The 22614-nt window shown below is 42.4% G+C and overlaps 2 protein-coding genes across 3 annotated transcripts; one reads left to right on the forward strand and one right to left on the reverse strand.

Moving 5' to 3' along the window:
* The first annotated feature begins 4383 nt into the window (after positions 1-4383).
* LOC125362714 (tripartite motif-containing protein 34-like) lies at positions 4384-14407 on the forward strand. 2 transcript variants are annotated; one of them, XM_048361614.1, is made up of 8 exons: positions 4384-4571; positions 7537-8091; positions 8654-8749; positions 9821-10051; positions 10939-10961; positions 12477-12577; positions 12996-13022; positions 13407-14407. In XM_048361614.1, the coding sequence occupies exons 2-8, from the start codon at positions 7588-7590 to the stop codon at positions 13961-13963; spliced, it is 1539 nt and encodes a 512-aa protein (XP_048217571.1). In that variant the 5' UTR covers positions 4384-4571; positions 7537-7587; the 3' UTR covers positions 13964-14407. The 2 variants fall into 2 exon arrangements, with proteins under 2 accessions (XP_048217571.1, XP_048217570.1); XM_048361613.1 differs by having other exon boundaries at positions 4384-4559.
* Positions 14408-16307: 1900 nt separating this feature from the next.
* On the reverse strand, positions 16308-22339 carry LOC125362393 (tripartite motif-containing protein 5-like). The gene is given in 8 exon segments (XM_048361245.1): positions 16308-17276; positions 17379-17419; positions 17557-17657; positions 18848-18870; positions 19103-19233; positions 19994-20228; positions 20768-20863; positions 21920-22339. Coding segments are annotated over 8 exon segments (1785 nt in total). The 5' UTR covers positions 22337-22339; the 3' UTR covers positions 16308-16535.
* Between the last annotated feature and the right edge of the window lie 275 nt (positions 22340-22614).

The raw sequence follows: 22614 nt of genomic DNA on the forward strand, positions 1-22614 counted from the left end.
GTCGTTAGGTTGCTAGGTTACAAAACCGTGGGATGCTCTTTCCCAGGACAGGGACTGGGTGGAAAGTTCACAGTATCCTGTTCATCAAAGCCAGACAGGGTGTTGGGCTTACAGGCAAGGTTGTGAAAACACCAGACGTTCTTATCAGTTAAGTTTCTATATGTTACAACATGACAGCCAGCACCAGATGTCCTTATCAGTTAAGTTTTATAGTTTCTTTATGTTACAACATGACAGCCATTTGGCTCCCGGCAGATTTAATTCTATCTGTATTTTTGTGTGTCGAGAGGGTATTTTGTGTCTTGCCTCCAAAACTTGTCTACTGCAAACACAAAAAGGCTATGCATTTTGGCTTTCACAATTATATCTAAAGTTGACCCAAAATGTATTTTTGGTATGAAGTAACTCAAAAGAAATATAGGTTTCTTTTTCTACTCACCAATCTAATTATCCCAGCAAGAACTACTGAAAATACCACTTATTCCTGCTACAGAATCTGCAGTCTTTAATCAGGTCACTTGCCTTGTGTTTCAGGACTTGTTTTCTAGACTCTTGTGTTTTTCTTTTTCCAGTTCTGGCCTTTAGCTTATTTGCTCATACCTGATCCTCTACCACTTGAACCATACCTCCAGCCTGGCATTTTGCTAGTTCACTGGGAATGGAGTACCCAACACCTTCAATTGATTTGGGGCCTGTAAGCTTCCTCAAGTCTGGAGACTGAGTCAGAGATTGTAACACTCAACATTTATAATTCAAATCCAACTTGCTCAAATGAACTACAACTGTTATTTACACAGTTTAAATAAATACACCTAGCTTTTGGCTAGTTATTTGGGAGACAGAGTGTCAGACTTTCTGTCTGCCATGGCTTCAAGACATGGTGCTCTGAACCCCAGCAGCCTGTGTGCCAAGGATTGTAGGCAGGACCCCTTGGCTTCCAGCATCTGATACAGGTCCTCACTAAGTTCCACACTGGCCTTGAACTGGAACGCTCTCATTTAGTCCAGGCATGCCTCAAATGTTAAATTCTCTTGTTTCAGCCTTCCAAATAGCTGGGATTACAGGTGTATACCACCTTACCACCACTTCCCCTAACCTCCTAAACACTTTCACCCCTTGGCTGTTGTTGCTCAATACTGCACTGGGGTTTGAAGTCTGGGCTTGAACTATAACCTGAACCCTTTTTCTGTTCTTTAATTATTTTTTGATAATCTTAAACCTTTTGGATCCTTCTACTTACTTATGGCTTCTTGATTAGCTGAGATTACAGACCTGAATCTCTTGCATCCGGTTTATTGGACAGCACCTAGCATTGCTAACCTTTCTTTCTTTCCTTTTTGTGCCAGTACTAGAAATTGAACTCAGGGCCTCACACGCTTACTTAGCTTTTTTGTGCAAAGCTGGTGTCCTACCACTTGAGCCATGGTCCACCTCAAACCATGATCTTAAGTTCTCAGCCTTCTGAGTAACTACAATTAACCTTCCAAGTGACCAGCGCCAGCTTGCCAACTTTTTTTTTTTAAACTGGATTGATCTTGAAGCTTGATCCTTCCAATCTCTGCTTCCCAAGTAGTTGAAAGTATAAGAGCCCCATCTTGCCTGCTGACACCCATTTTCTTCCTGCCCAAATGCCAATAGCCAGTGAGTGAGTTGCTGTGACGTTGGTGGAGGGTGCTGTGTGCTTTCTGAGCCAACTATAGAAACAATCTGTGGAGTGGATGCGAGGGGAAATGGAAGCTGCTGGTTTCTGTTGTGCAACTGAATAGAGATGCACTGAAAGAACAGCATACACACTTCATTTCCACAAAAAAATATAAAATACCTTACTAACTACTTTTTCATTGTATATTGCAATGATGACATCCTGGATATATTGGGTTAAATAAAATTTAGTTCTCATTTCACTTGCTTCATTTTACTATCCTTTTTGTTTGTCTCTTGTGTTAGTTCTAGGGCTTGAACTCAGGGTCTGGGCACTAAGCTTTTGTGTTTGAGGCTAATAGTGCTTTAGTACTTCGAGTCACAGTGCCATTTCTTGGGTTTTGGTAGTTAAATGGAGATAAGAGTTTCCGACTAGGGAATAATTAGCACAGGTTTAGGTTAGTCATAGCAGAAGATCACAATAGCCCAATAGCTATGCACGTTTGAACACATAAGATGATGCTAAGGGAAATGAACTCCACGTTATGGAAACAACTGTTATATCATTGTTGTAATTATTTTCAGCATGCCATGTGAAACCATACCCTTTTTTTCTCTTGTATTCCCTTCCTGTGGTTTTACCCCTGCTATCACTGTATCTCATCTTAGTACCCTGGATACTGTATATACATGTATTAGAACTAAGGAAGGGAAAGGGAATACCAAAATCGAAAGACAAAGGATAAAAAGACAAATGATTCCAAAAGCAACACTTACAAAAAAGCATTTGGTGTAAACAACTGTACAACTCATGGGGGGAGAGAGAGAAAGGGGGAGGAAGGGCGGGGATGAGGGTGGAGGTAACAAGTTGAAGAAGAAATGTACTCACTGCTTTGCATATGAAATTACAACCCCTCTGTACTTCACTTTGACAATAGAGGGGGGAAAAAGTCTCAGATTTTCCTCCCAAAGTTGTCTTTGAGCCAGGATCCTTAAATCTCAGCCTCATTATTTTTCCTTACAAGATGAGTCCTAGAGGAGGTAGGAGGCTAGGATCTTTATGTTGGCTGTTTTTACGGCATAAAACCCAACCCAGGGTCTTTTCTGTGTTAGGCAAGCACCCCACCACTGACCTACATACCTACCAGTTTTTCTTTTTTTTTTTTTTATTATTATTATTTTTTTTTTATTTTTTTGGCCAGTCCTGGGCCTTGGACTCAGGGCCTAAGCACTGTCCCTGGCTTCTTCCCGCTCAAGGCTAGCACTCTGCCACTTGAGCCACAGCGCCGCTTCTGGCCGTTTTCTGTATATGTGGTACTGGGGAATCGAACCTAGGGCCTCGGGTATACCGAGGCAGGCACTCTTGCCACTAGGCTATATCCCCAGCCCCTACCAGTTTTTCTTGAATGCAGCGTGGAAAATGAATCCATCATCTTGTTTTCTTCATGGAACAGCACACTTTTTATGAAGCGCAGTGAGGGGATCGTTCCCTGCCCAAGAAGGGAGGAGATACACAGAATGTGACTGGCTTTAAATAGAAGTATAGGCACTCAGGTGCATACACAGTCATCTGGTTAAGTGTGAAATATTAAAGACTTGATAAATGATTCTGACAAACAAAACAAAAAGAAAAAACAGGGAGATGACTCCTGTTCCAAAGTCTTCTGCTTCAGGTAAGGTCTCAAGATGACCCCAGTTTTGCCTGGCACCAGTAGCTCATGCCTATAACCCTGGCTACTTAGAAGAGTGTCAACATCCGGAGCCAGCCAGCCAGACGGTCCAGGAGACTCATCTCCAATTAACCAGCAAAATTGGGAACTGTAGCTCATGTGGTAGACCACTGCCGGGAGCCAAAATAGCTGTCGGGATGTAACTTAAAGAAACTACAAAACTTAGCTGATAAGGACACCTGGGTCTGGCTTTCATGTTGTAACATAAAGAAACTCTAAGACTTAACTGATAAGGACACTTGATACTTTCACAACTTTGCCTGTTAAGCCTAACATCTGGTCCAGCTTTAATCAACAACCTTGTGAACTTACCCAGTCCCTGTCCTGAGAAAGAACATCCCACGGTTCTGTAACCTAGCAACCTAATGACCCTGTCTATGTGAGTTACTCTTTGCTGATTACTATATAAGCTGCCGTGCAAAAATAAAGTTTGAGACCTTGATCAGAATCCTGTCTTGGTCTCCCTCCTTGTGTCAGGTTTGTCTCTCATTCAGGTCAATTCCCCCTCGGGCTCCTGTTGACAAAACCCCGCGGGCCGGGGGCAGACCACCAACCTTGAGTGAAAAAGCTAAGGGAAGGTGCCAGGCCTTATGCTCAAAGGTAGCACATGGAAGCACACTCTTATCTGCAGTTCACCACCAAAAGGCCAGAAGTGGAGCTGTGGATCAAGTGGTAGAATACTAGCCTTGAGTAACAGAGCGCAGGGACAACACTCGGGCTCTGAGTTCAAGAATTAAACAAGGTTTCTCAAACTCAGCATTTCTGACATTTTAAGCTATATAGCACTTCAGTTAACATTGTCCTGTGCCTTGTAGAATGTTCTACAGAAGTCCTGGCCTCTACCCACTAGATGTCAGTAGCAGCTCCTACCTTAGAATAGCTGAAAATCTCTTTTGGACATTGGAAATCACTCCACTCCACACTGCATTTCTTCCTGGTAGAGGATGGGTTAATAAACTGCTTCCTCTCCCAGGGCCTGAAAGACTTCAGCCCTTTGGTCCAGCAGCTTCTTCCCCTTTCCTCTTCCTGCTGGCCCCAACTATTTCACTTTCATTTCTCTGCCAGCTGAACAGAAGGGAGGGACAGCAGGCAGGCCGGATCTGTGCAGTCACTCCATCCTGCCTTTGGCTTTCCTTCACCACTTCAACCTTTGCGAAGGCGGCAAGGCTTCACCTGTGGGGCCCACAGGTTGGTAGGGAGGTTAGTGGGGGACTGTGGGAGGGACACTAGTGAAGGAGAGTACTAAATGAAGTCAGGGAAGTTTAATTTGTACAAAATTGGGTCTGCTCTGAGGAGAAATGCAGACAAATGGCATCTGTGAGTCTGGGGAGGAGCTACAAGGGCAGCAGGAAGAAAGCCTTGTTTCCTGGAGGAAAACGCCTTCCCTAGGCCAAGTGCCCTTCTTCTCTAGAGTTCTGATTTTCCATACCGAAAGACTCTAGAATGGTGCCTCTTTGCTAAAGAGATAATCAGGAAGTCTCTTCTCTTCTGCCCCCTCCCCGTCTGACCAGAAGGAAAGCTGGTAAGAGCCCAGTGAAAGAATGGAGTCTTAGGGACAATGGGGAGTGGGGCATTGAAGCTGGTTCTTCCCCTCCCTTCCTAGCAATGGCTGCTGCTCTGTTCATTTCAGTAGCGCTGCAGAGCCTCTTGGCTCTGCAGATCAGGCTCACTGGCAACTCAAACCTTCAAGAAGATGTACTGTCTTTTCTCTCAATAATGGCATTTGTGTATATGATTCCTTCTATCTAAAGATGCTTTCCTCTTTCCCATTCCATATTCTTATTCAGCTTTCCATTCAGCGCTTCCCTATGAAGGAATGTTGGCTATTTCCTTGTTTGGTACATGATTGGATTTCCTCAAAACCTATAACTCTGGATGGAGTGTGTGCCACAGTTCACATTTTACACCTCTATGAAAGATTGTTTAATTAACAGTGTTAACTGCTTAATTAGACCAGTGTTAATTTTATGATGGCTAACACCGTCTGTTTATATTCAAGTTGAAATTTTAGTCCATTTCTTGGGTTTTAGTTACTGAGCATAAGCAATCTTCAGTAAAACTTTCTGAAATGTAAAGAAGAAGAAGGAGGAGAACTGGCATTTGATTTAAAACAGAACAGAATTTCATCTCTCTATAGTTTGGTATCCTTTTGTATATTGGACTTATTTGTTGTGATCAATAACTACTTCATTAGTATTCCTATTTTTTACCTATCTAACAAGGGTATGATTCTATAATTTGTTTTCTTCTGTGGGTCTGTGGGTGTCACAGGCACGCATGCACACACAGGCATGTGTATGCTGGTACTGGGACTTGAACTCAGGTCCTTGGCTTTTATGTTCAAGGCTAGTGTGCTACCACTTGAGCTAGATCTCCACTCCAGCTTTTGGAGGGTTAATTGCAGTGGGCTGGGTTCAAACTCAGACCCTCAGATTGTTCCTGGCCATAGGTTATCTTTACCGCACCTGCTTTCCTACATATACATACTTTTACAGGTCCTTATCAACATCCTTCACATATTTCCAGGTGAAAATGAGGTTCTATTGTCTACAAACACAAAGCCCTCTCTTTGCATACTGTGATTATAGTCACTCCTTTGTCCCCCTCCCTTTCCCTCCCTCATCCTTTATGCATTTGTATTTGAGTCTAGGGATTTTGTTTTCCTGACCTGGGACTTGAAGTCTAGGCCCCCCTCCCCCCACTTTCCTGGAGCTTCTTTTCCTGAAGGTAAGCTCTTTACTACTTGAGCCCCAACTCCTTTTTTTTTTTTTTTTTAATCTTTTTGAGTCGTTTCTTGGAGATAAGAGTCTCAAAGTGTTTCCAGGCTGGTTTGGAACCACAATCCTCAGATCTCAGCCTCCTGAATAGCTAAGATTACAGGCATGAGCCATCAGTGCCTGGCTGGGAATGATTTTTTTTTTTCAAGGTTTCTCCTCTGATTTATTCAATGGTCCACAAAATGTCTGTTATTTCAATTCCACGTGCTATATATTTTTTGTAGTTTTTCTTCATTGACTTCTTGTTTTATTTCATTATGATTTGATAAGGAATTGAAAAGTATTTGAATGCTTTTGTTAAGACTAGTTTTATGTCCGAAAATATATTTATTTTGGAAAGGTTCTATGAGCCACAAGTGTTTCTTCTCACCTCCCAGAGCAACCTTCCCAAACTGATGGCTCCAAAGAAGAAGTGAATCCTTTCCTGGCTCTGATTCAAGATCTTGACTCAAGCTGTGACTCTTTCTTGTGGGTTCCAGAGACAGGAAAATGCAAACCTCTGGCTTTGAAAGCCACAAACTCAAAATGGACACACAGGGATTCCACAAATGCTGCCAGGAGAGCGAGCTCTCCGGGTGTCAGTTCGCTGTTGAGATTCACTACACTTCTACGCAGTGTTGGCACCTGTGTTAGCTGGGCCTTCTGTTTCTTTTGCCTCAGTCCTTGCCCTATCCTGCGCCAGTACTCCACATTTCTCCCCCTGCCCTACTCTCTAAATTCATTCTCTCCATAAATATGGATGTCTATCTGTCTATCATTTCTTACCCAGTCATAGTCTATAATCTACCATTATCTATTATCTATTAGTTAGCATTCGTTAGTTGTACAATGAGGTTTCATTGGAACCTTTCTATACATTCAGACAATGAATCCCAGCTGACCTCACCCGCTTTATCACTCTGCCTTCCTTCACTTCCCCTTCTAAAACAATTTCTGAGGCTTTCCTTGTTCGCTTTTCACATATGCAAATGACTTAGAACATCTTCATCTTTTTCACACTATTTGTTTATGCTGGTTGATATCTGCTCCCCAACAACAAAGTCTGTCTTACTTTTCTGTCATTCATGACTTTTTAAAACGTGTGTATTAATTGTATCAATTAATCCCATCATCATATTTTAGATATGCAACTACTATATTTTAATCAAAATATCCCTCTGTGTTGTTTCCCCTTTCTCTGATCTCCCAACCCTCTCTTGATTAAAAGCTTTTATTGTGGTTCCTTATACCATCTTCATACATCATTTCAAAGTATTTTGGTTACTATCTTTCCATCTTTCTTGCTGTTCTTTTTTAGATTCTATTTGAAACTGAAACTTTGTACCTTTCCACCGCCCCCCACCCTACAGGCTGGCAGCTCTCCAGCTGTTTTGTCCTATCTGCTACAGAAACTAGCAATCAGTGGGTGCTACTAGTCTTGGACAACTATACCACCTGTTATGAATCCACTAAATCACCTAGAAGTCTCCAAGCAAGAAGAGCATCAAGACCTAGAACAGGAGGAAGCCAACGGCAGTGCAATGACTTCACAAATCCTGATGAACATACAGCAGGAGGTGACTTGTCCCATCTGCCTGGGGCTTTTGAAGGAACCGCTGAGTCTACACTGTGGCCACAGCTTCTGCCAAGCCTGTATCACCATGAGCAACGAGAAGGCAATGATGGACTCTGAAAGGGAAAGCAGCTGTCCTGTATGTGGTATCAGATATTCACCTGAAAATCAATGGGCTAATCAGCACTTGGCTGGTATAGTGAGAAAACTCATGGAAGTCAAGTTGAGCCCTGACACTGAGCAGGAGAGACATTACTGTGTACACCATGGAGAGAAACTCCTACTCTTCTGTGAGGAGGACAGGAAGGCCATTTGTAGGCTCTGTGAGCGTTCTCAGGAGCACTGTGGTCACCACACCTTCCTCTTGGAGGAAGTAGTGAAGGAATGGCAGGTAGGGCCCTGATGGAGGGATCTGGGGCGAAAGATGGTGCTTGGGAAGAAATCTCATCTTTCCTTCCTGCTATGCCTCTTACCCTGCATTCAGCTTCCGATGCCTGGACTACCTGTCTATGTTATCCTTCCATTTGCATCAGGGGTGAGGCAAGGGAAGGAGGTTTTGGGGGGAATCTTTTTCATTACTTGGGTGCTGATTTTTTTCCTCAAGTTTGGGTTTCACTGTTTCTCTTAGTAAGGTGATTGCTGGGGAACACTGAGAATTGGATGTGGGAAGACATGAGTAAGAACAAACAGCTTCACGGGATGCAGGATCAGCACTTACTCTAAGGAAAGGTAGACACAGGCTCTTCCTGGTGATGCAATGATGTTCATTCCTAAGGGATAAAGCATGCACTCACTTCCCCATATTAAGTGTTTCCCCCAGTATCAGACTCTAAGTATCAACCTCAGTTTCTATAAACTAGACTCTGAGATCACTCTGATTGCTCTTTTGGTAATCCTATGTCCGGGGACTGAGAAAGCTCAAGGCTTTGACCGGTGTGATTCCTCCCTCACAGGAGAGGCTCCACAGCGCCCTCACCCGGCTGAGAAAGGAGAAGCAGGAAGCAGAGGCGTTGGAAGCTAACATCAGAGAAGAGAAAAATTCTTGGAAGGCAAGAGGAGATTATTCTTCCAAAGGAATGCAGAAGCAGAGATATTATCAGGACCTTTGGTCCTAATCCAAGAAGGCCCTTTCTTCTTTGTTCCTTGATATTAAATAGGGACATATACCACTTGATCTGTTTCTTATTGGGGGTGGGGATTGGAGAGATTTGTTAGAAGCCCATAGAAATGTTGATAGTTGGCACAAAGATGGATGGCATAAAGACAGAGAATATTCTCTTCTCTTTTCCAGAAAGGCTCCAACACTTCTGAACAATGGGCTAAAGTTTCTCTCAAAGCTCTAAACTAGGAGTGTGCGAGTTCAAGGAATCCCGAGCGTCCATGACAGTGCTCTACAAGTTTAGCATTTTATATGAAGGTGGCCTTGATAAGAGAGTCTGAGGACATTGTTCTTTTTCTTTTTTTTTTTTTTGGCCAGTCCTGGGCCTTGGACTCAGGGCCTGAGCACTGTCCCTGGCTTCCTTTTGCTCAAGGCTAGCACTCTGCCACTTGAGCCACAGCGCCACTTCTGGCCGTTTTCTGTATATGTGGTACTGGGGAATCGAACCCAGGGCCTCATGTATACGAGGCAAGCTCTCTTGCCACTAGGCCATATCCCCAAACTAAAGAGAAAGTCCTAGGAAAAATAAGCTGCTGCTCCAAAAGAAGTTGTTTTCTTGCTTCTATGTCCTCTTAGCATGAAGTTTCTCAATAACGTTTTTAAATTTTATTTTGTGTGCCAATGCTGGGGCTTGAACTCAGGACTCCCATACTCTCACTTAGCTTTTCTGTGGTCCACTTGAGCCACACCTCCATTTTTTTTTTTTTTTTTGCTGGTTAATAGGAGATGAGAGTCTCTCAGATGTGTCTGCCCAGGCTAGCTTCTAATCTAGAGATTCTCAGATCTCAGCCTTTTTTTTCGGTGTAGCTGGGATCACACCCGTGAGCCTCCAGTGTCCACCTCCTAAAATACAATAGCAAAGCACACAAAAAATAGTTTTTCCATCTAGTTCTTAAAATATTACATAGTAGGCTCAGCATCTGACAAGACTAATTGACACATGTCTTGTCCATCTTTACAGTATCAGGTACAGACTGAGAGACAAAGGATACAAAGAGAATTTATGCAGCTTAGAGGAATCTTGGACTACGAGGAACAGAGGGAGCTACAGAGGTTGGAGGAAGAAGAAAAGGAGATACTGGATAGCTTGGCACAGTCTGAGGATCAGCTGGCTCAGCAGAGCCAGTTGGTGAGAGAGCTCATTTCAGATCTGGAGCACCGGAGTCAATGGTCAACAACAGAGCTGCTACAGGTAGGACAGAACACCTAATCGGACATTCAGTACACACAAGCGCTTCCTTTTCTTTTTCATAAATAATTACATTCCATGTTGAATAGAAATCATCAAAATAAACATTCGTGTCTGTTATCTATTCTTGAGCTAAAGAGAAATACATTCCATTTTCTACCATTTAGTATGATGTTAGCTGTGTGGGGTCTTTTTCTTTTTTTTTTTTTTTTTTTTTTTTTTTGGCCAGTCCTGGGGCTTGGACTCAGGGCCTGAGCACTGTCCCTGGCTACTTTTTGCTCAAGGCTAGCTCTCTGCCACTTGAGCCACAGCGCCACTTCTGGCCATTTTCTGTATATGTGGTGCTGGGGAATCGAACCCAGGGCCTCATGTATATGAGGCAGGCACTCTTGCCACTAGGCCATATCCCCAGCCCTGTGGGGTCTTTTTCTGCTTGATGGTAGTGGGTCTTGAACTCAGGGCCTCATGCTTGCTTGGCAAGTGCTTTACCACTGTCATGCCCCTGAGCCTAGCCTTTACCATTATAGTGCCTATAATTTTGTCAAATGCTCTTTTAATCCATTCAGATTATCATGTAAATTATTCTTTTCTGTCAGAACTAGGACTTAAACTGAGGACTTTGGGAACTTCCTTTACTTTTTAGCTCAAGACTGATGCTCTATCACTTGAGCCACAGTTCTACTTCCAGCTTTTCGTTGCTTGTTTCCAATTACTGATCTCTTCACCTTTCTTGGTGTGCATAGTGTAGCTTATTAATCTTTATTGACATGTTAAAATAACTTACTTCTGATATCTCTAGCCTTTCTCCCTTTCATATTCAATACTTTGAATGAATCCTGCTCTAAGCATTTTTTTCAATTTTTGACTCATGTTTTCTCTCTTCTTCATAGGATACGAGTGGAATTATGAAGTGGTGAGCATGGGTAATGAGGAACTGTGCTTTTGTGTTTAAGACAAGTTGGTAGCCATTAGAAATGTTTCGATCAGGATGAGAAAAAGTAATCACCCAGCTCAAGGGAGTTTGGGTGCTGTATTAGCTTCACCTGCTGGCTACAGGTAAGGATTTGAGGGTTTCACTCCTGCTGATAATGTGCAGATTCAGTGGTAGGGAATTTGGTGGTTGATGTTCAGAGTTAGCAATGGACAGGATATGAAGAGGGACAGGATTCACAGACTCCTGTAACTTTCCTCATTTATTTTACCCTCTGTCCCTGAATCTTGTTCTGGATCCCATATTCCATCTGTCCTGGTCCAGACCTTCAACAGGCCTTGGAAACAACTCTTTTATATTTGCTGTGTTTACATGAGAATCAAACAAACCAGGTCACTCTTCACGATTATCACTGGATTTCCAAAAACACAAGCCTGGGCTTAGTGGCTTTCACGTGGGTTGCCAAAAGTTGACCTTTTTCCATTTATTTTAAAGCTCATAAAGAAATAAGAATTTTGTGTCTGCAGCATCCAATTCATTTTAGTATTCATAATTCTTCCTATGCCAACTGTTTGAAACTTTTCCCCAAAGAATCTGTACTCTCCAACATGGCACACAGTGGAGTTCAGGCTTTGCAGTCTGTAAGGTCCACAGAGAGCCACAGCCAGGGTCTGTAGCATCACTGTTGATCTGCTTGGGAGCTCACATCTCTGCCCTCCCTAGAAGACCAACTAAGACACAATGGGTTCACAGTATCATGGAATTGTTTAGAGAAAAAAGGTTTTCTCGTGCATGATTTCATTTAACTTCATACTTTCCATGAAGTTTCAAGAGAAGGCTAAATGGTTCCTAGTTCACAAGACAGAACTGTGTTTCAAGAGATGAAGATTAGTGCTGGGCATCAGTGGCTCATGCTTATAATCCTAGCTATGCAAAAGCTGAAATCTGAGGATCCTAGTTCAAAACCAGCAAGGGCAGACAAATTTAAAAAATTTTGTATATCTGATTAACTACCCCAAAATTAAGAATCGGCTCAAGTGGTAGAGGACCAGTCTTGAGCAAAAATAGCTCAGCAAGATCAAGAGGCCCTGAGTTCAATCCTCAGTATTGGGACAGAGACAGTCAGAGAGAGAGAGAGAGAGGTGGGGAGAGAGAGAGAGAGAGAGAGGCAGACAGACAGAGACAGAGAGACAGACAGAGAGAGAGAGAGAGACTAGTAGTCTGGGGACATAGCTCTAATAGTAGAGTGCTTATCTGGAAAGCATGGAGTTTCAACCTCAGTGGTCAGGGAAGAGATAGAAGCAAAGTCTGCTTCAGGCTATCAGGATAATTAGAACCTGTGTCATAGGATCATGTTACTACCCCTGAATCTGGGCTCCCCACTTCCAGCTCCTCAAGGAAGAGGTATCAAGTACATCAATGATGTAGAGATGAAGGCAGGTGTGTTAGAGAAACCCAAGATAAGAAATATGGGAGTCAAACTCTGTCATTCCTTAGGAGTGAGATCTGGACACTGAAGAAGCCAAAAGCAGTTTCCAGTCAGCTGAAGTCCATGTTCCAGGCCCCAGATCTCAGTGGGATGCTACAAGAGTTCAGAGGTGAGGAGAGCCGGGGGGAGGGGGGGGTGTGGGCTCCTATTACATCTAGGAGTAAACTGGGCAGCTAGGATACTTTTAGAAAGTGAGAATGGAGGACACGAGTTATGTGCGCTAGAGAAGGCTATTCCATGATGAAGAGGATGCAGGTGTATCTAAGGGGCAATGGTTGGGAACCTGATTTACTCCATCATTCACCAGTTCATAGCTTCACAGTATTCTCTTGCTTGGGCTTGGGCGATGTGGCTCAGCAGGAGAGTCCTGAGTTTAAACCTCAGCAGCAGCAAGACAAAAAGTAAAGTAAATAAGAGCAGTATTCCCCTCCCTCGTTTTACTGTAGACATGAGTATCAGTACTTCTTTTCTTTCTTTTTCATTTGTTTTGCTTCTCATCAAAATCATTGAATCTTTTCTCATTTCAGAACTAAGAGATGCCCGGTGCTACTGGGGTAAGAAATTGCCAGGTGTTCAAATTATTGTGTTGTCGTCACTTTTCAGAAGCATTATAGCCATACGTACACTAGTTTTTCTTTTCCTGAAGCCTGGGTTTAGTGGGGCATGCCTCTAATCTCAATGTGGGATTAGGGGTATGGGAGTGGGAAAGGCTATTGAGGCAGGAAAATTGTGAATTCAAAGCCAGTTTAGGCTTCAGTTAGAGACCAGCTTGCACTATGTAGCAAGATCCAAATCCAAGACATTTCTCTAACATTTCATTTCTTCCTGTAATCAATCAATACAACATTTTTCTCAGTCGTTTCCCAAGTTCCTATGTCACCCAGTTCATGAACTTCCTATCTGCCACCTGATCTTTTTCTTTTCCTTTCCCCCCACAGAGGACTTCACATTGAATTCCATCAACTTAAACTTGAATCTTGTCCTTTCAGAAGACCAGAGACAAGTGCAATCTGCTCCAATATGGCCATTTAAGTGCTATAACTATGGCATCTTAGGCTCTCAATATTTCTCCTCAGGGAAACATTATTGGGAAATAGATGTCACCAAGAAGAAGGCCTGGATCCTTGGAGTGTACTGTAGGAAACGTTCAGTGAGGTTTGGCATCCGTCAAACTGCAAACAACCCAAATGTTTATTATGGATACAAACCTCAATATGGCTACTGGGTTATAGGGTTGCAGAAACGGAAGTATCATGCGTTTGAGGACCCTCACGTCTCTTCTCTTACAGCTCTGCCCCTCTTCCAGACTATTCCTCCCCATCGAATTGGGGTTCTCCTCAACTGTGAAGCAAGGACCATCTCATTTTTCAATGTCACAGGCCATGGGTCACTCATCTATAGGTTCTCCAACTGTTGCTTTTCTCAACCTGCCTATCCATACTTCAACCCTTGGAACTGTCCAGCCCCCATGACCTTGTGCCCACCTGCCTCCTGAATTTTGTCATTATTATATCAATGTCTCACAATGCTCCTTGTTTTGAGGTCCATCTCCTGTGTCTCAGCATACCACCACTGGTCAGACTGCCTCTTCCTTGTGCTCCCTCCTCTACTTGAGAGCATCCCTCATCTTTGAGCTTCAGTGTGTGCCATATTTACCTAGATAGTGTTTTTCATGTTCTTAAAGCAAATTATCTAGTATGTCCTAGGGATAGAACAGTACTGATGTATTATCTTTGTCCTCACATTTCTCACATTTCCCTGGACTGCAACTATCCTTAAGAATCACTGCAATAACAACACCATCAACAACCACAGTCAGCCGGGCACCAGTGGCTCAAGGCTATAATCCCAGCTACTGAGGCGGCTGGGATCTGAGAATAGTAGTTTGAAGCCAACCCCAGCAGGAAAGTCCATGAGAATCTTATCTTCAATTAGACCATCAGAAAACCGGAAGTGGCACTGAGGCTCAAAGTAGTAGACTGTAAAAGCTCAGGGACAGCCCCTGAGTTCAAGCACCATGACTGACCAAAAAAGAAAGGAAGAAAGGAAGAAAGGAAGGAAGGAAGGAAGGAAGGAAGGAAGGAAGGAAGGAAGGAAGGAAGGAAGGAAGGAAGGGAAATAAATAAGAAGAGAAAAAACACAACTAGAGTCATTGAGGAGTCAAGGAAGGGGAAATGTAAACAATAGATATACCAAGTGAAGAATTAATATCCAGAATATTTTTTTCAAATATTTTTTCATATATGCTGTATAATGAGGAATTCTAACTTTTTTTCCTCTAAAATACAGATTGGGACTTAAAATTGCACCAAACTCAAATATCACTGTGTGTAACTCAATGTCAGTAAAAATAAAAACCAACTTAAGTGATCCCATGGCTCATGTGTGTAATCCTAGCCATTCAGGTGGCTGAGACCTGGAGGAGTGTGGTTCAGAGACATCCAGGGTACACAAGTCCACAAGACTCTGAGCCCCATTAACCACCAAGAAAGTTAGCCTAGAGGTAAGGCTCAAGTAGTAAAGTGGCAGATATAAGCAAGAAAGCTGAGCGAGAAAGAGCACAGGGCTCTGAGTTCAAGCCCTAGTCCTGGCATTTGTAAAAGGTAGGCAGGCACATGCTTGCGCACGCACACGTGCACACACACACACACATACACACAAAAACTGCAATGGCAAATCAAGGTAACAATTAGTCATCTCTCGTGAAATGTGATATATTGTAAATGGTGTATACCGTGCATAGTTAAGACTAAACATTGAAAACAGGTAGAATATCATCATCATATGATGTTCCCATAACTAGATTTAAAAAATATAATTAAATTTAGTTTCCTAGTACAGACAGTAAGAAATAATGAATCATAGAATTAATTTTTGAATTATTTAATATTATGGAACAATATTAATATCTTTAATTATCACTATAATTTATTGTTTCAAGATATAGAACACTTGCTTAAAAGATCACAAATAATCTTCAATCTTAATTCTTCAATTCTATTTCATAAAATAAACCAGAAATGTTCTTGCAAGTGAACTGGTATACTTTCTTGATATTCACTTTAGTAACAATGAGAAGTCAAAAATGAATAGACAGGATATCAAGTTATTGCTTATATGTGAGAAACAATAAGTTACTAACATTTTTCTGTTAATTCCATATCATGGATTATGTTTCTTTATCAATAGTACTATTATTTTTATTTTTTAACAAGTTTTAATTTGAACACAATAAAATTTAATTTACTTGATAGAGACTAATAAGTAGCAATACCAGGATTATCAAACAACACAATTCTAGAGAAAAATAAATCATATATGGACTTAGAACATTCTTGAGCTATTTGGAATGTAAATAGAATATACTTGATTAAAGTAATTTCCAGATTCTAACTTTGTACAACCAGTTTGATAGACATGGTTTTCAGTAATAAATGGAACATATCTTTATTGGGACTTCAATAGATGTTAAATATATAACTTTGTTACACTTATCTAACGTATAAGTTACACTGTTTATCTGAAACTGTTTATCATGAAAATAAGCACAGGCATTTCAGTATTTTACTCAAGTTTACAATGCAAATATATGGACAGAGGGAAAATGAATTTAAAACACAATGTACACAGAATCTGCCTCTTTGTCTAGATCATTTGTGACATTTTTGTCTTTAACACCTTGAAGAATAAAACGTCTGAGAGCAAAGCTAAGACACTACTAAGGGCTCATTCCTTAAAGGAGTGATTCCTCTATACAGTCTCTTAATACCACAGAAATCTTGTTGAAACAATTCTGCTTTTTCTGTCAGTGACACAGAGAAAAGAGTTGTGGCATTAGGAGTGATGACATAAGTCTGTCTCCCAAACAAAACAATATTAGGAAGAATAAGGCACAAGGAAAAGTGTACATCCTAGTTATGAGTGAAGGACATTGAATCAGAAAGACTCACATCAGGGGAAAAAAATGTTTCATGGGGCACTGAAGGGCTCAGATGCATGAAACGCACACCAGGGGCAGGGGCAGTGCACAGAAGTGTAGAAAAGGATAAAAAGGCTTAAGAGCCTGATCAGCATAGTGTCATGGGTTCTGAACATTGTAAAGGATTGAAATATGGGTAGACTTGACGGGGAAAGGAACAGTTAGTGAACTTATAGATGAGAAATGCATTGTATGTAGTGCTGTAAAATGAGACTGAGCCAGCCTGGTAGTCTACAAAAACCCCAACACGATCGAGAGCAACAGGCAAACACAGGGGCACGGGCAAAGGAAAATGGCTGGTAGGGTCTTCCCAGAAAACTTTATACTCAGATTTTTTCTCCATGCCTATAATCCAGTAACCAATTTTAGGACAAGGAACTTCATGAACAGTCGGATCAGGCCATGGCCTGGGTCTGAAGTGTCTTCCATCACTCACCCCCAGGTGCCAGGATGTTTTCCTTGACACATCCACCTCCCAGTAGTGCTTCCCTGATGTGATTGCAGGGGCACCCAGGACCCCTAGAACAGGTAAATTATTTTCCGGAAATTGAGAAATACTAAAACCTGAGTCGTGAAAAGAATTTCTATGTAAATTCCTTGAAACCATAACATTTTTGGAGTCAAAAGGATTTCTCTGGTATCTTATCTGTCTCTGACCTGGAGAAATGTCAATTCTGGAATTGATAGGTGTAGTCAGTGTCATATAAACTGTAAAAAAGAAAAAAGAAAACAAATGCAGGCTTGTGAAGTTGTAAGCAGAATCATAACAAGAATGTGAAAGGGAACTAGAAAGAACTTTGAAATCATAATGAAATAGGGAAAAGTAGAGCTATACAAAAGCATCATTTCTCTTTGTGTGTAGAAAAGAGAAACCTACATCTGAAAACATAGGATATACTAACAAAAATCATTCTGAAAGATGGCAAGAAACGGATTTCTCCTTACCCCAGTAACGTCGGGCATCAGTCAGCTCTGAAATGACAAAAGCAGATCACATCACCACCCAGTATCTACCCTTCACATCTAGGAGCTGCATCTAGAAAATGCACCGTCCCCCACCCCACCATAACTAGACCCCCCCCCCAACATCCTCACCCAGCTCTCCTCACCTTGAAACACTTGCAACATTCCTCTCAGACCAGTTATTGGGAACACTTTCTGTTCTTTCTTGGGTAAAGTTATTGGCTTCTCCATTGTCAAGCACTTAGATCTGAGGATGAAAACAATGAACCTCCGAACCTCAGATTATATGAACTTCAACATATCCAACATACCTGTTGTTTCACTCTACTGACACTTATATATACCTATCTTGGGGTCCTGAGGAAAGAAAGGATAGACTATGGCTGAAGTCATAACAAATACACCCATGTCCATCTTCCCATTCATTACCAGGGTAACCTAGGGAGGACTTTCCACTTTCTTAAGCAAATTTGGCCTGTCTAAAATGAAACATTTAGCTTCTCCCTCTCAACCTCTTAACATCCCCAAGAAAGGAGGAACTCATGGGTTTTCCATCAAAACTCTGTACCTACAAGAAAATAAGTATATAGAAATGATATTGCCATTTATCTTGGTTCCTAGAAAAATGGTCAGAAAATAAGTTGGCAGAACCTGGCTCTTTCTGGATATTCAAAGTACAGAAAGTGTAAAAATCACATCTGGACAAACCCAAGACCTTCAAAGTCTGTTGACCATTACAGAGGCTCTGAGAGAACAGCTCAGCCTTCAGGTTCTCTGGAAGAAATTACAAACATTTGGAAAAAGAGGCTTTATGAACACAAAATAATACTGCTCTGAAATCTCCAGGTGAAGAGATATTTTGCTGCTGCCAGATGATTGCTGCTGTTAGGTGTCTGTGTATCCTTAGACACAGGGATGACACCTTGCATCACTCTTCTGTGAGCCACATGGACCATTTGCACCAGAACCAAAACCCTGTTCCCACAGGTCAAGATCAGTGGTTTTGAAAACAAACAGGCAACTGATCACTTGTTTCCAGGAGAAATATACAAACACATAGGAAGTTTTGTCAGTGGACAATTCTGGGTACAAAGCAGACAAATATTGGTCCTATTTAAAATCAATAAAGTACCTATTAGATCCCGGAGCAGAGCTGCTATAGATAGGCACATTGGGTGGATAAATGGTTATGCCACAAGGGGTCTGCTATTGTATCACCTTATCTCTAATATCACTCCTAACCCAATTTTTCTAATTTTTCATAATTTTCGCTCCCTACCAGAGATTCTAATTTATTCACAATGGTCCTAATTCAGCCAAACGCTGATTTGGGTCCAGAACTTAAGACAACATTCTAAGTAGATTTTCCTGATCTAGGAGATGTTATACTATAATTGAGTACTAGACAGTTCTAAATCTTTGTCTTAGCACACATACCTTTTCATGATGGTATTGACATCCTAGGGAGAAAGGAGAAAACATGATTTAAAAAATAATAGATGTCTCTTTCCAGCCAGTGCCGAGTGATGGGCATCTCTCAGGACAACTGGCACAAGTGCCACAAGACAAGGGGCGAGAAGAAGATGCCCTACCACAAGAAGCGGAAGTATGAGCTGTGACACCGTGCAACCAACACTGATTGGCCCCTATCCCATACACATAGTCCGAGTTCTAGGTGGCAACAAGAAATACAATGCTCTGAAGCTGGATGTGGGCAACTTTTCCTGGGGCTCTGAGAGCTGTACTCGTAAAACAAGGGTCATTGATGTTGTCTACAATGCCTTCAATAACAAGCTGGTCTACACCAAGATCCTGGTGAAGAACTGTATGGTGCTCAATGACAGTACACCATACAGACTGTGGTACGAATCTCACTGTTCACTGGCCCTGGGCTGCAAGTAGGGGGCCAAGTGGACTCCTGAAGAGGAAGAGATTTTAAACAAGAAACAATCCAAGAAAATTCAGAAGAAATACGATGAATGGAAAATAATGCCCAAGTCAGCAGTCCTTTGGAGGAGCAGTTCCAGAAGGAGAAACTTCTCATCTGCATTGCATCCAGACCAGGCCAGTGTGACCAAGCAGATGGCTATGTGCTAGGTGAGGAACTGGAATTCTCACTAAGGAAGATCAATGCCTGGAAAGGCAATAAAGTCAGCTACCATCCCTAAATAATAATAACAACAATAGATGTTCCTTTCTTAGGAAGTTTCATCAGTCTCACCAGCCTCTGATGTGCTAAGGTTAGAAATGACCCAAGAATTAAAGAAAAAAAAAAAAGAGAGAGAAGAATTAGTACAGTCATTTCATGGATCCTTTGCAGATGATTAAAATAACACATGCTTCTTTCACTTTTTTCTAACTGATAATGTAAACTAACAGACATGTACCAACTATTAGGCGGCATGTGAAAGTGACTCAGGAAAGAGGTACTCCAGAGCCTGAAGAACTTTACGGTTATCATACAACACACACACACACACACACACACACACAAATACACAAACACACAGACTAATCCCACAGCAAAAAGAAAAGAGAAGGGAAGCTTTTTTGAATCTCAGATACAGGGCACTATTCAAAGACTCACCTGCAGCATCTCCACTGTGGACCCTTTCAGCCGAAGCTCCACATCGGAGATGAGCTGGGTCACCCACTTGCTCTGCTGGGTCAGCTCATTTTCACATACTACAAGGTCTTGCCATTCAGCTGCCTCTTCTTCTTGCAGTTTTTGCAGTACTTTCTCCTCCTCAGAATCCAGGATGCCTCTCAGTTGTGTGAAATCTGCCTGAACATTTTGTATCTTGCCCTGTCTTTGAGTCTTCAAATTAGAAAAGGAGAGATAGGCAATTAGGGTAACAGGTGGGGCTGAAGACTCTTTGGGGAGTTCTCCTAGAGAAGGGAGGCTCAAGGAAAGCAGTGATTCTTAGGGAGCTATGTTTTCTCTTCACAACATTTCAAACCAAGGACCTTAAGTCAGCATGATCAAAGCCTAGCCAGAGACAAAACTCCATGACTGGGTGTGGCTCGGCTTTTACACAGCTATCCTGCATCCAAGACTCAATTATCTGTGTCATTCCTCATCCCATTGCTGATCTCCCCATCAGATCTGGAACACTGAAGACAGAAGTAGGATCCATTGCCAAATACCTTTCTTCACAAGAGTCACAGGAATGGCTACCTCCAGGAAGGTGAGCACCTCTGTGATCTCCTCACCCACCATCCCCAAACCCTCATGGGAAAGGAGGAAGAAATGACTTTGGGCCTCATCCACCCTCAGGGAAGAGAGAGGAAGGCAGCCCCTCCCCCAAATCCCACCCAGATTTGTGGTTAACTCCCTCAGGAAGTGTCTTTTCCTGCCTTCCAGGAAGTTTTCTCTTGTTGGACTTTGGCTTTCCACTTCTCAGATTCTTCCTTGCTCTTCTGTAGCTCCTTCAGAGCTGTCTGGAGCTTGTTCTGCGAACAAGGAAGAAACCAAAGCAGAGTCACTCTCTGAACTTTCTCTGCTTCTACATAAGGGATAACATGGGAGAAATCAGGAAGAGAGTAGAGTTTATTGAAAGGGAGAGAACTCTAATTAAAATCTAGCAGCTGGAAGAAAAAGTGAGGTGGCAAAATTCTCCTTTAACTCTGTCTCAGGTGATAACATAACAATCGTCTCATCAATAATGTTTGCTTGTTTTGAGGCAGTCTCTCTAGGTAGCCAGGCCTCAGTTGGCCTCAAGTTCTCTTTGTAGCCCAGGCTATGCTAAAACTCTGAATCTTACTGCTTCAGTCTCCCTCTGGTGGTATTTCTTAGCTTACAGGCATGTCCTACCACAGCCAGGTAGACTGATCCTTTCTTGTTGTTTTGTTTTGTGCCAGTATAGGAGCTTGAACTCAGGGACTTATGCTGTGGCTTAGCTTTCTCCTTGTCCCCCCTGCTAAAACCCTGTCTTCTAATCACATAAGGAAACTTTCACTTGCAGCTTTTTTTGTTGAGTAAATGGAGCTAACAGTATTGTAGACATTTTTACTTAGGATGTCTTGGAATAGTGAATCTCATATCTCAGGAGGATGTAGTAGACAAATATTTGCTGCTGTCAAGAATTCATACTTAGGGGCTGATATGGCCTAGTGGCAAGAGTGCTTGCCTCATATACATGAGGCACTGGGTTCGATTCCTCAGCACCACATATACAGAAAATGGCCAGAAGTGGCGCTGTGGCTCAAGTGGCAGAGTGCTAGCCTTGAGCAAAAAGAAGCCAGGGACAGTGCTCAGGCCCTGAGTTCATGGCCTAGGTCTGGCCAAAAAAAAAAAAAAAAAGAATTCATACTTAGGCTCCTTCTCTTTTAAGTTGGCAGATTACACAGACATGTTCTTTAGGCCTGAGGAATTTCCCACAGAGTAGAAAAGAGTCACACTTCTCAAATCTAGGATCATGAGGTATTTAAACTACAATGAATGCCCACCCAGTGGAGATTGCCCTCAGACTATTTTGTGCTCTGCCTTCCCTCATTCCTGATTCTTACCTGGTACTCCTGGGCCACTTCCTCCAAGAGGCATGTGTGGTGACCCTGGTGCTGCTGAGATCGCTCACAAAGCCAGCAAATCACCTTCCCATCGTCCCTACAGAAGAGCTGGAGTTTCTCATCATGCTGTGCGCAGTGATGCACATTCTGCTCCGGTGAGCTCAACTTGACCCCCTTGAGACTCTCTATTATGTTGGCTATGTGTAGATTGGGCCGGAGATTCTCAAAATTATAAGGGATTCAACACACAGGACAGTTTCTCTCCTCTCCTGGGCCCATGGTAGAGACGTTGTTTGATGTGATACAGGTTTGGCAGAAGCTGTGTCCACAGTCTATGCTCACGGGTTCTCTCATGAGCTCCAGGCAGATGGGGCAGGTCACCTCCTCCTTTATGTTGGTCAAGACTGCTGAAGCCATTGATGGCTGTTCCCTTGTTTCTGCTTGTCCTGACTTTTGAGGGTTCTGATGATCAGATTCCTGCATGACTGGCAAGCTAAAAGGGGGCTAATTTTGAGAGACATGCAGCCTAGGAGGCACCTGGGAAAACAACATCAGAATCAGCATTTGTGCCTGTAAACTACAACTCCCAACTCTCCCCCAAACTCCCATTGGCAGACAGCAACACCCCTAGGAGAGACACACAGCTAGGGGGACACGGGATAACAGCACCAGGACCTGCCCCACACACAAGAGAG

Source organism: Perognathus longimembris, chromosome 13, assembly GCF_023159225.1.
Source record: "Perognathus longimembris pacificus isolate PPM17 chromosome 13, ASM2315922v1, whole genome shotgun sequence".
In the NCBI taxonomy this organism is placed as follows: domain Eukaryota; kingdom Metazoa; phylum Chordata; class Mammalia; order Rodentia; family Heteromyidae; genus Perognathus; species Perognathus longimembris.

Coding starts and splice junctions, on each gene's coding strand:
- LOC125362714 (XM_048361614.1), top strand. CDS start 7,588: ATGAATCCACTAAATCACCTAGAAGTCTCCAAGCAAGAAGAGCATCAA. Junction 10,052..10,938: donor CAACAACAGAGCTGCTACAG/GTAGGACAGAAC, acceptor TCTTCTTCATAG/GATACGAGTGGAATTATGAA. Junction 12,578..12,995: donor GATGCTACAAGAGTTCAGAG/GTGAGGAGAGCC, acceptor TTCTCATTTCAG/AACTAAGAGATGCCCGGTGC.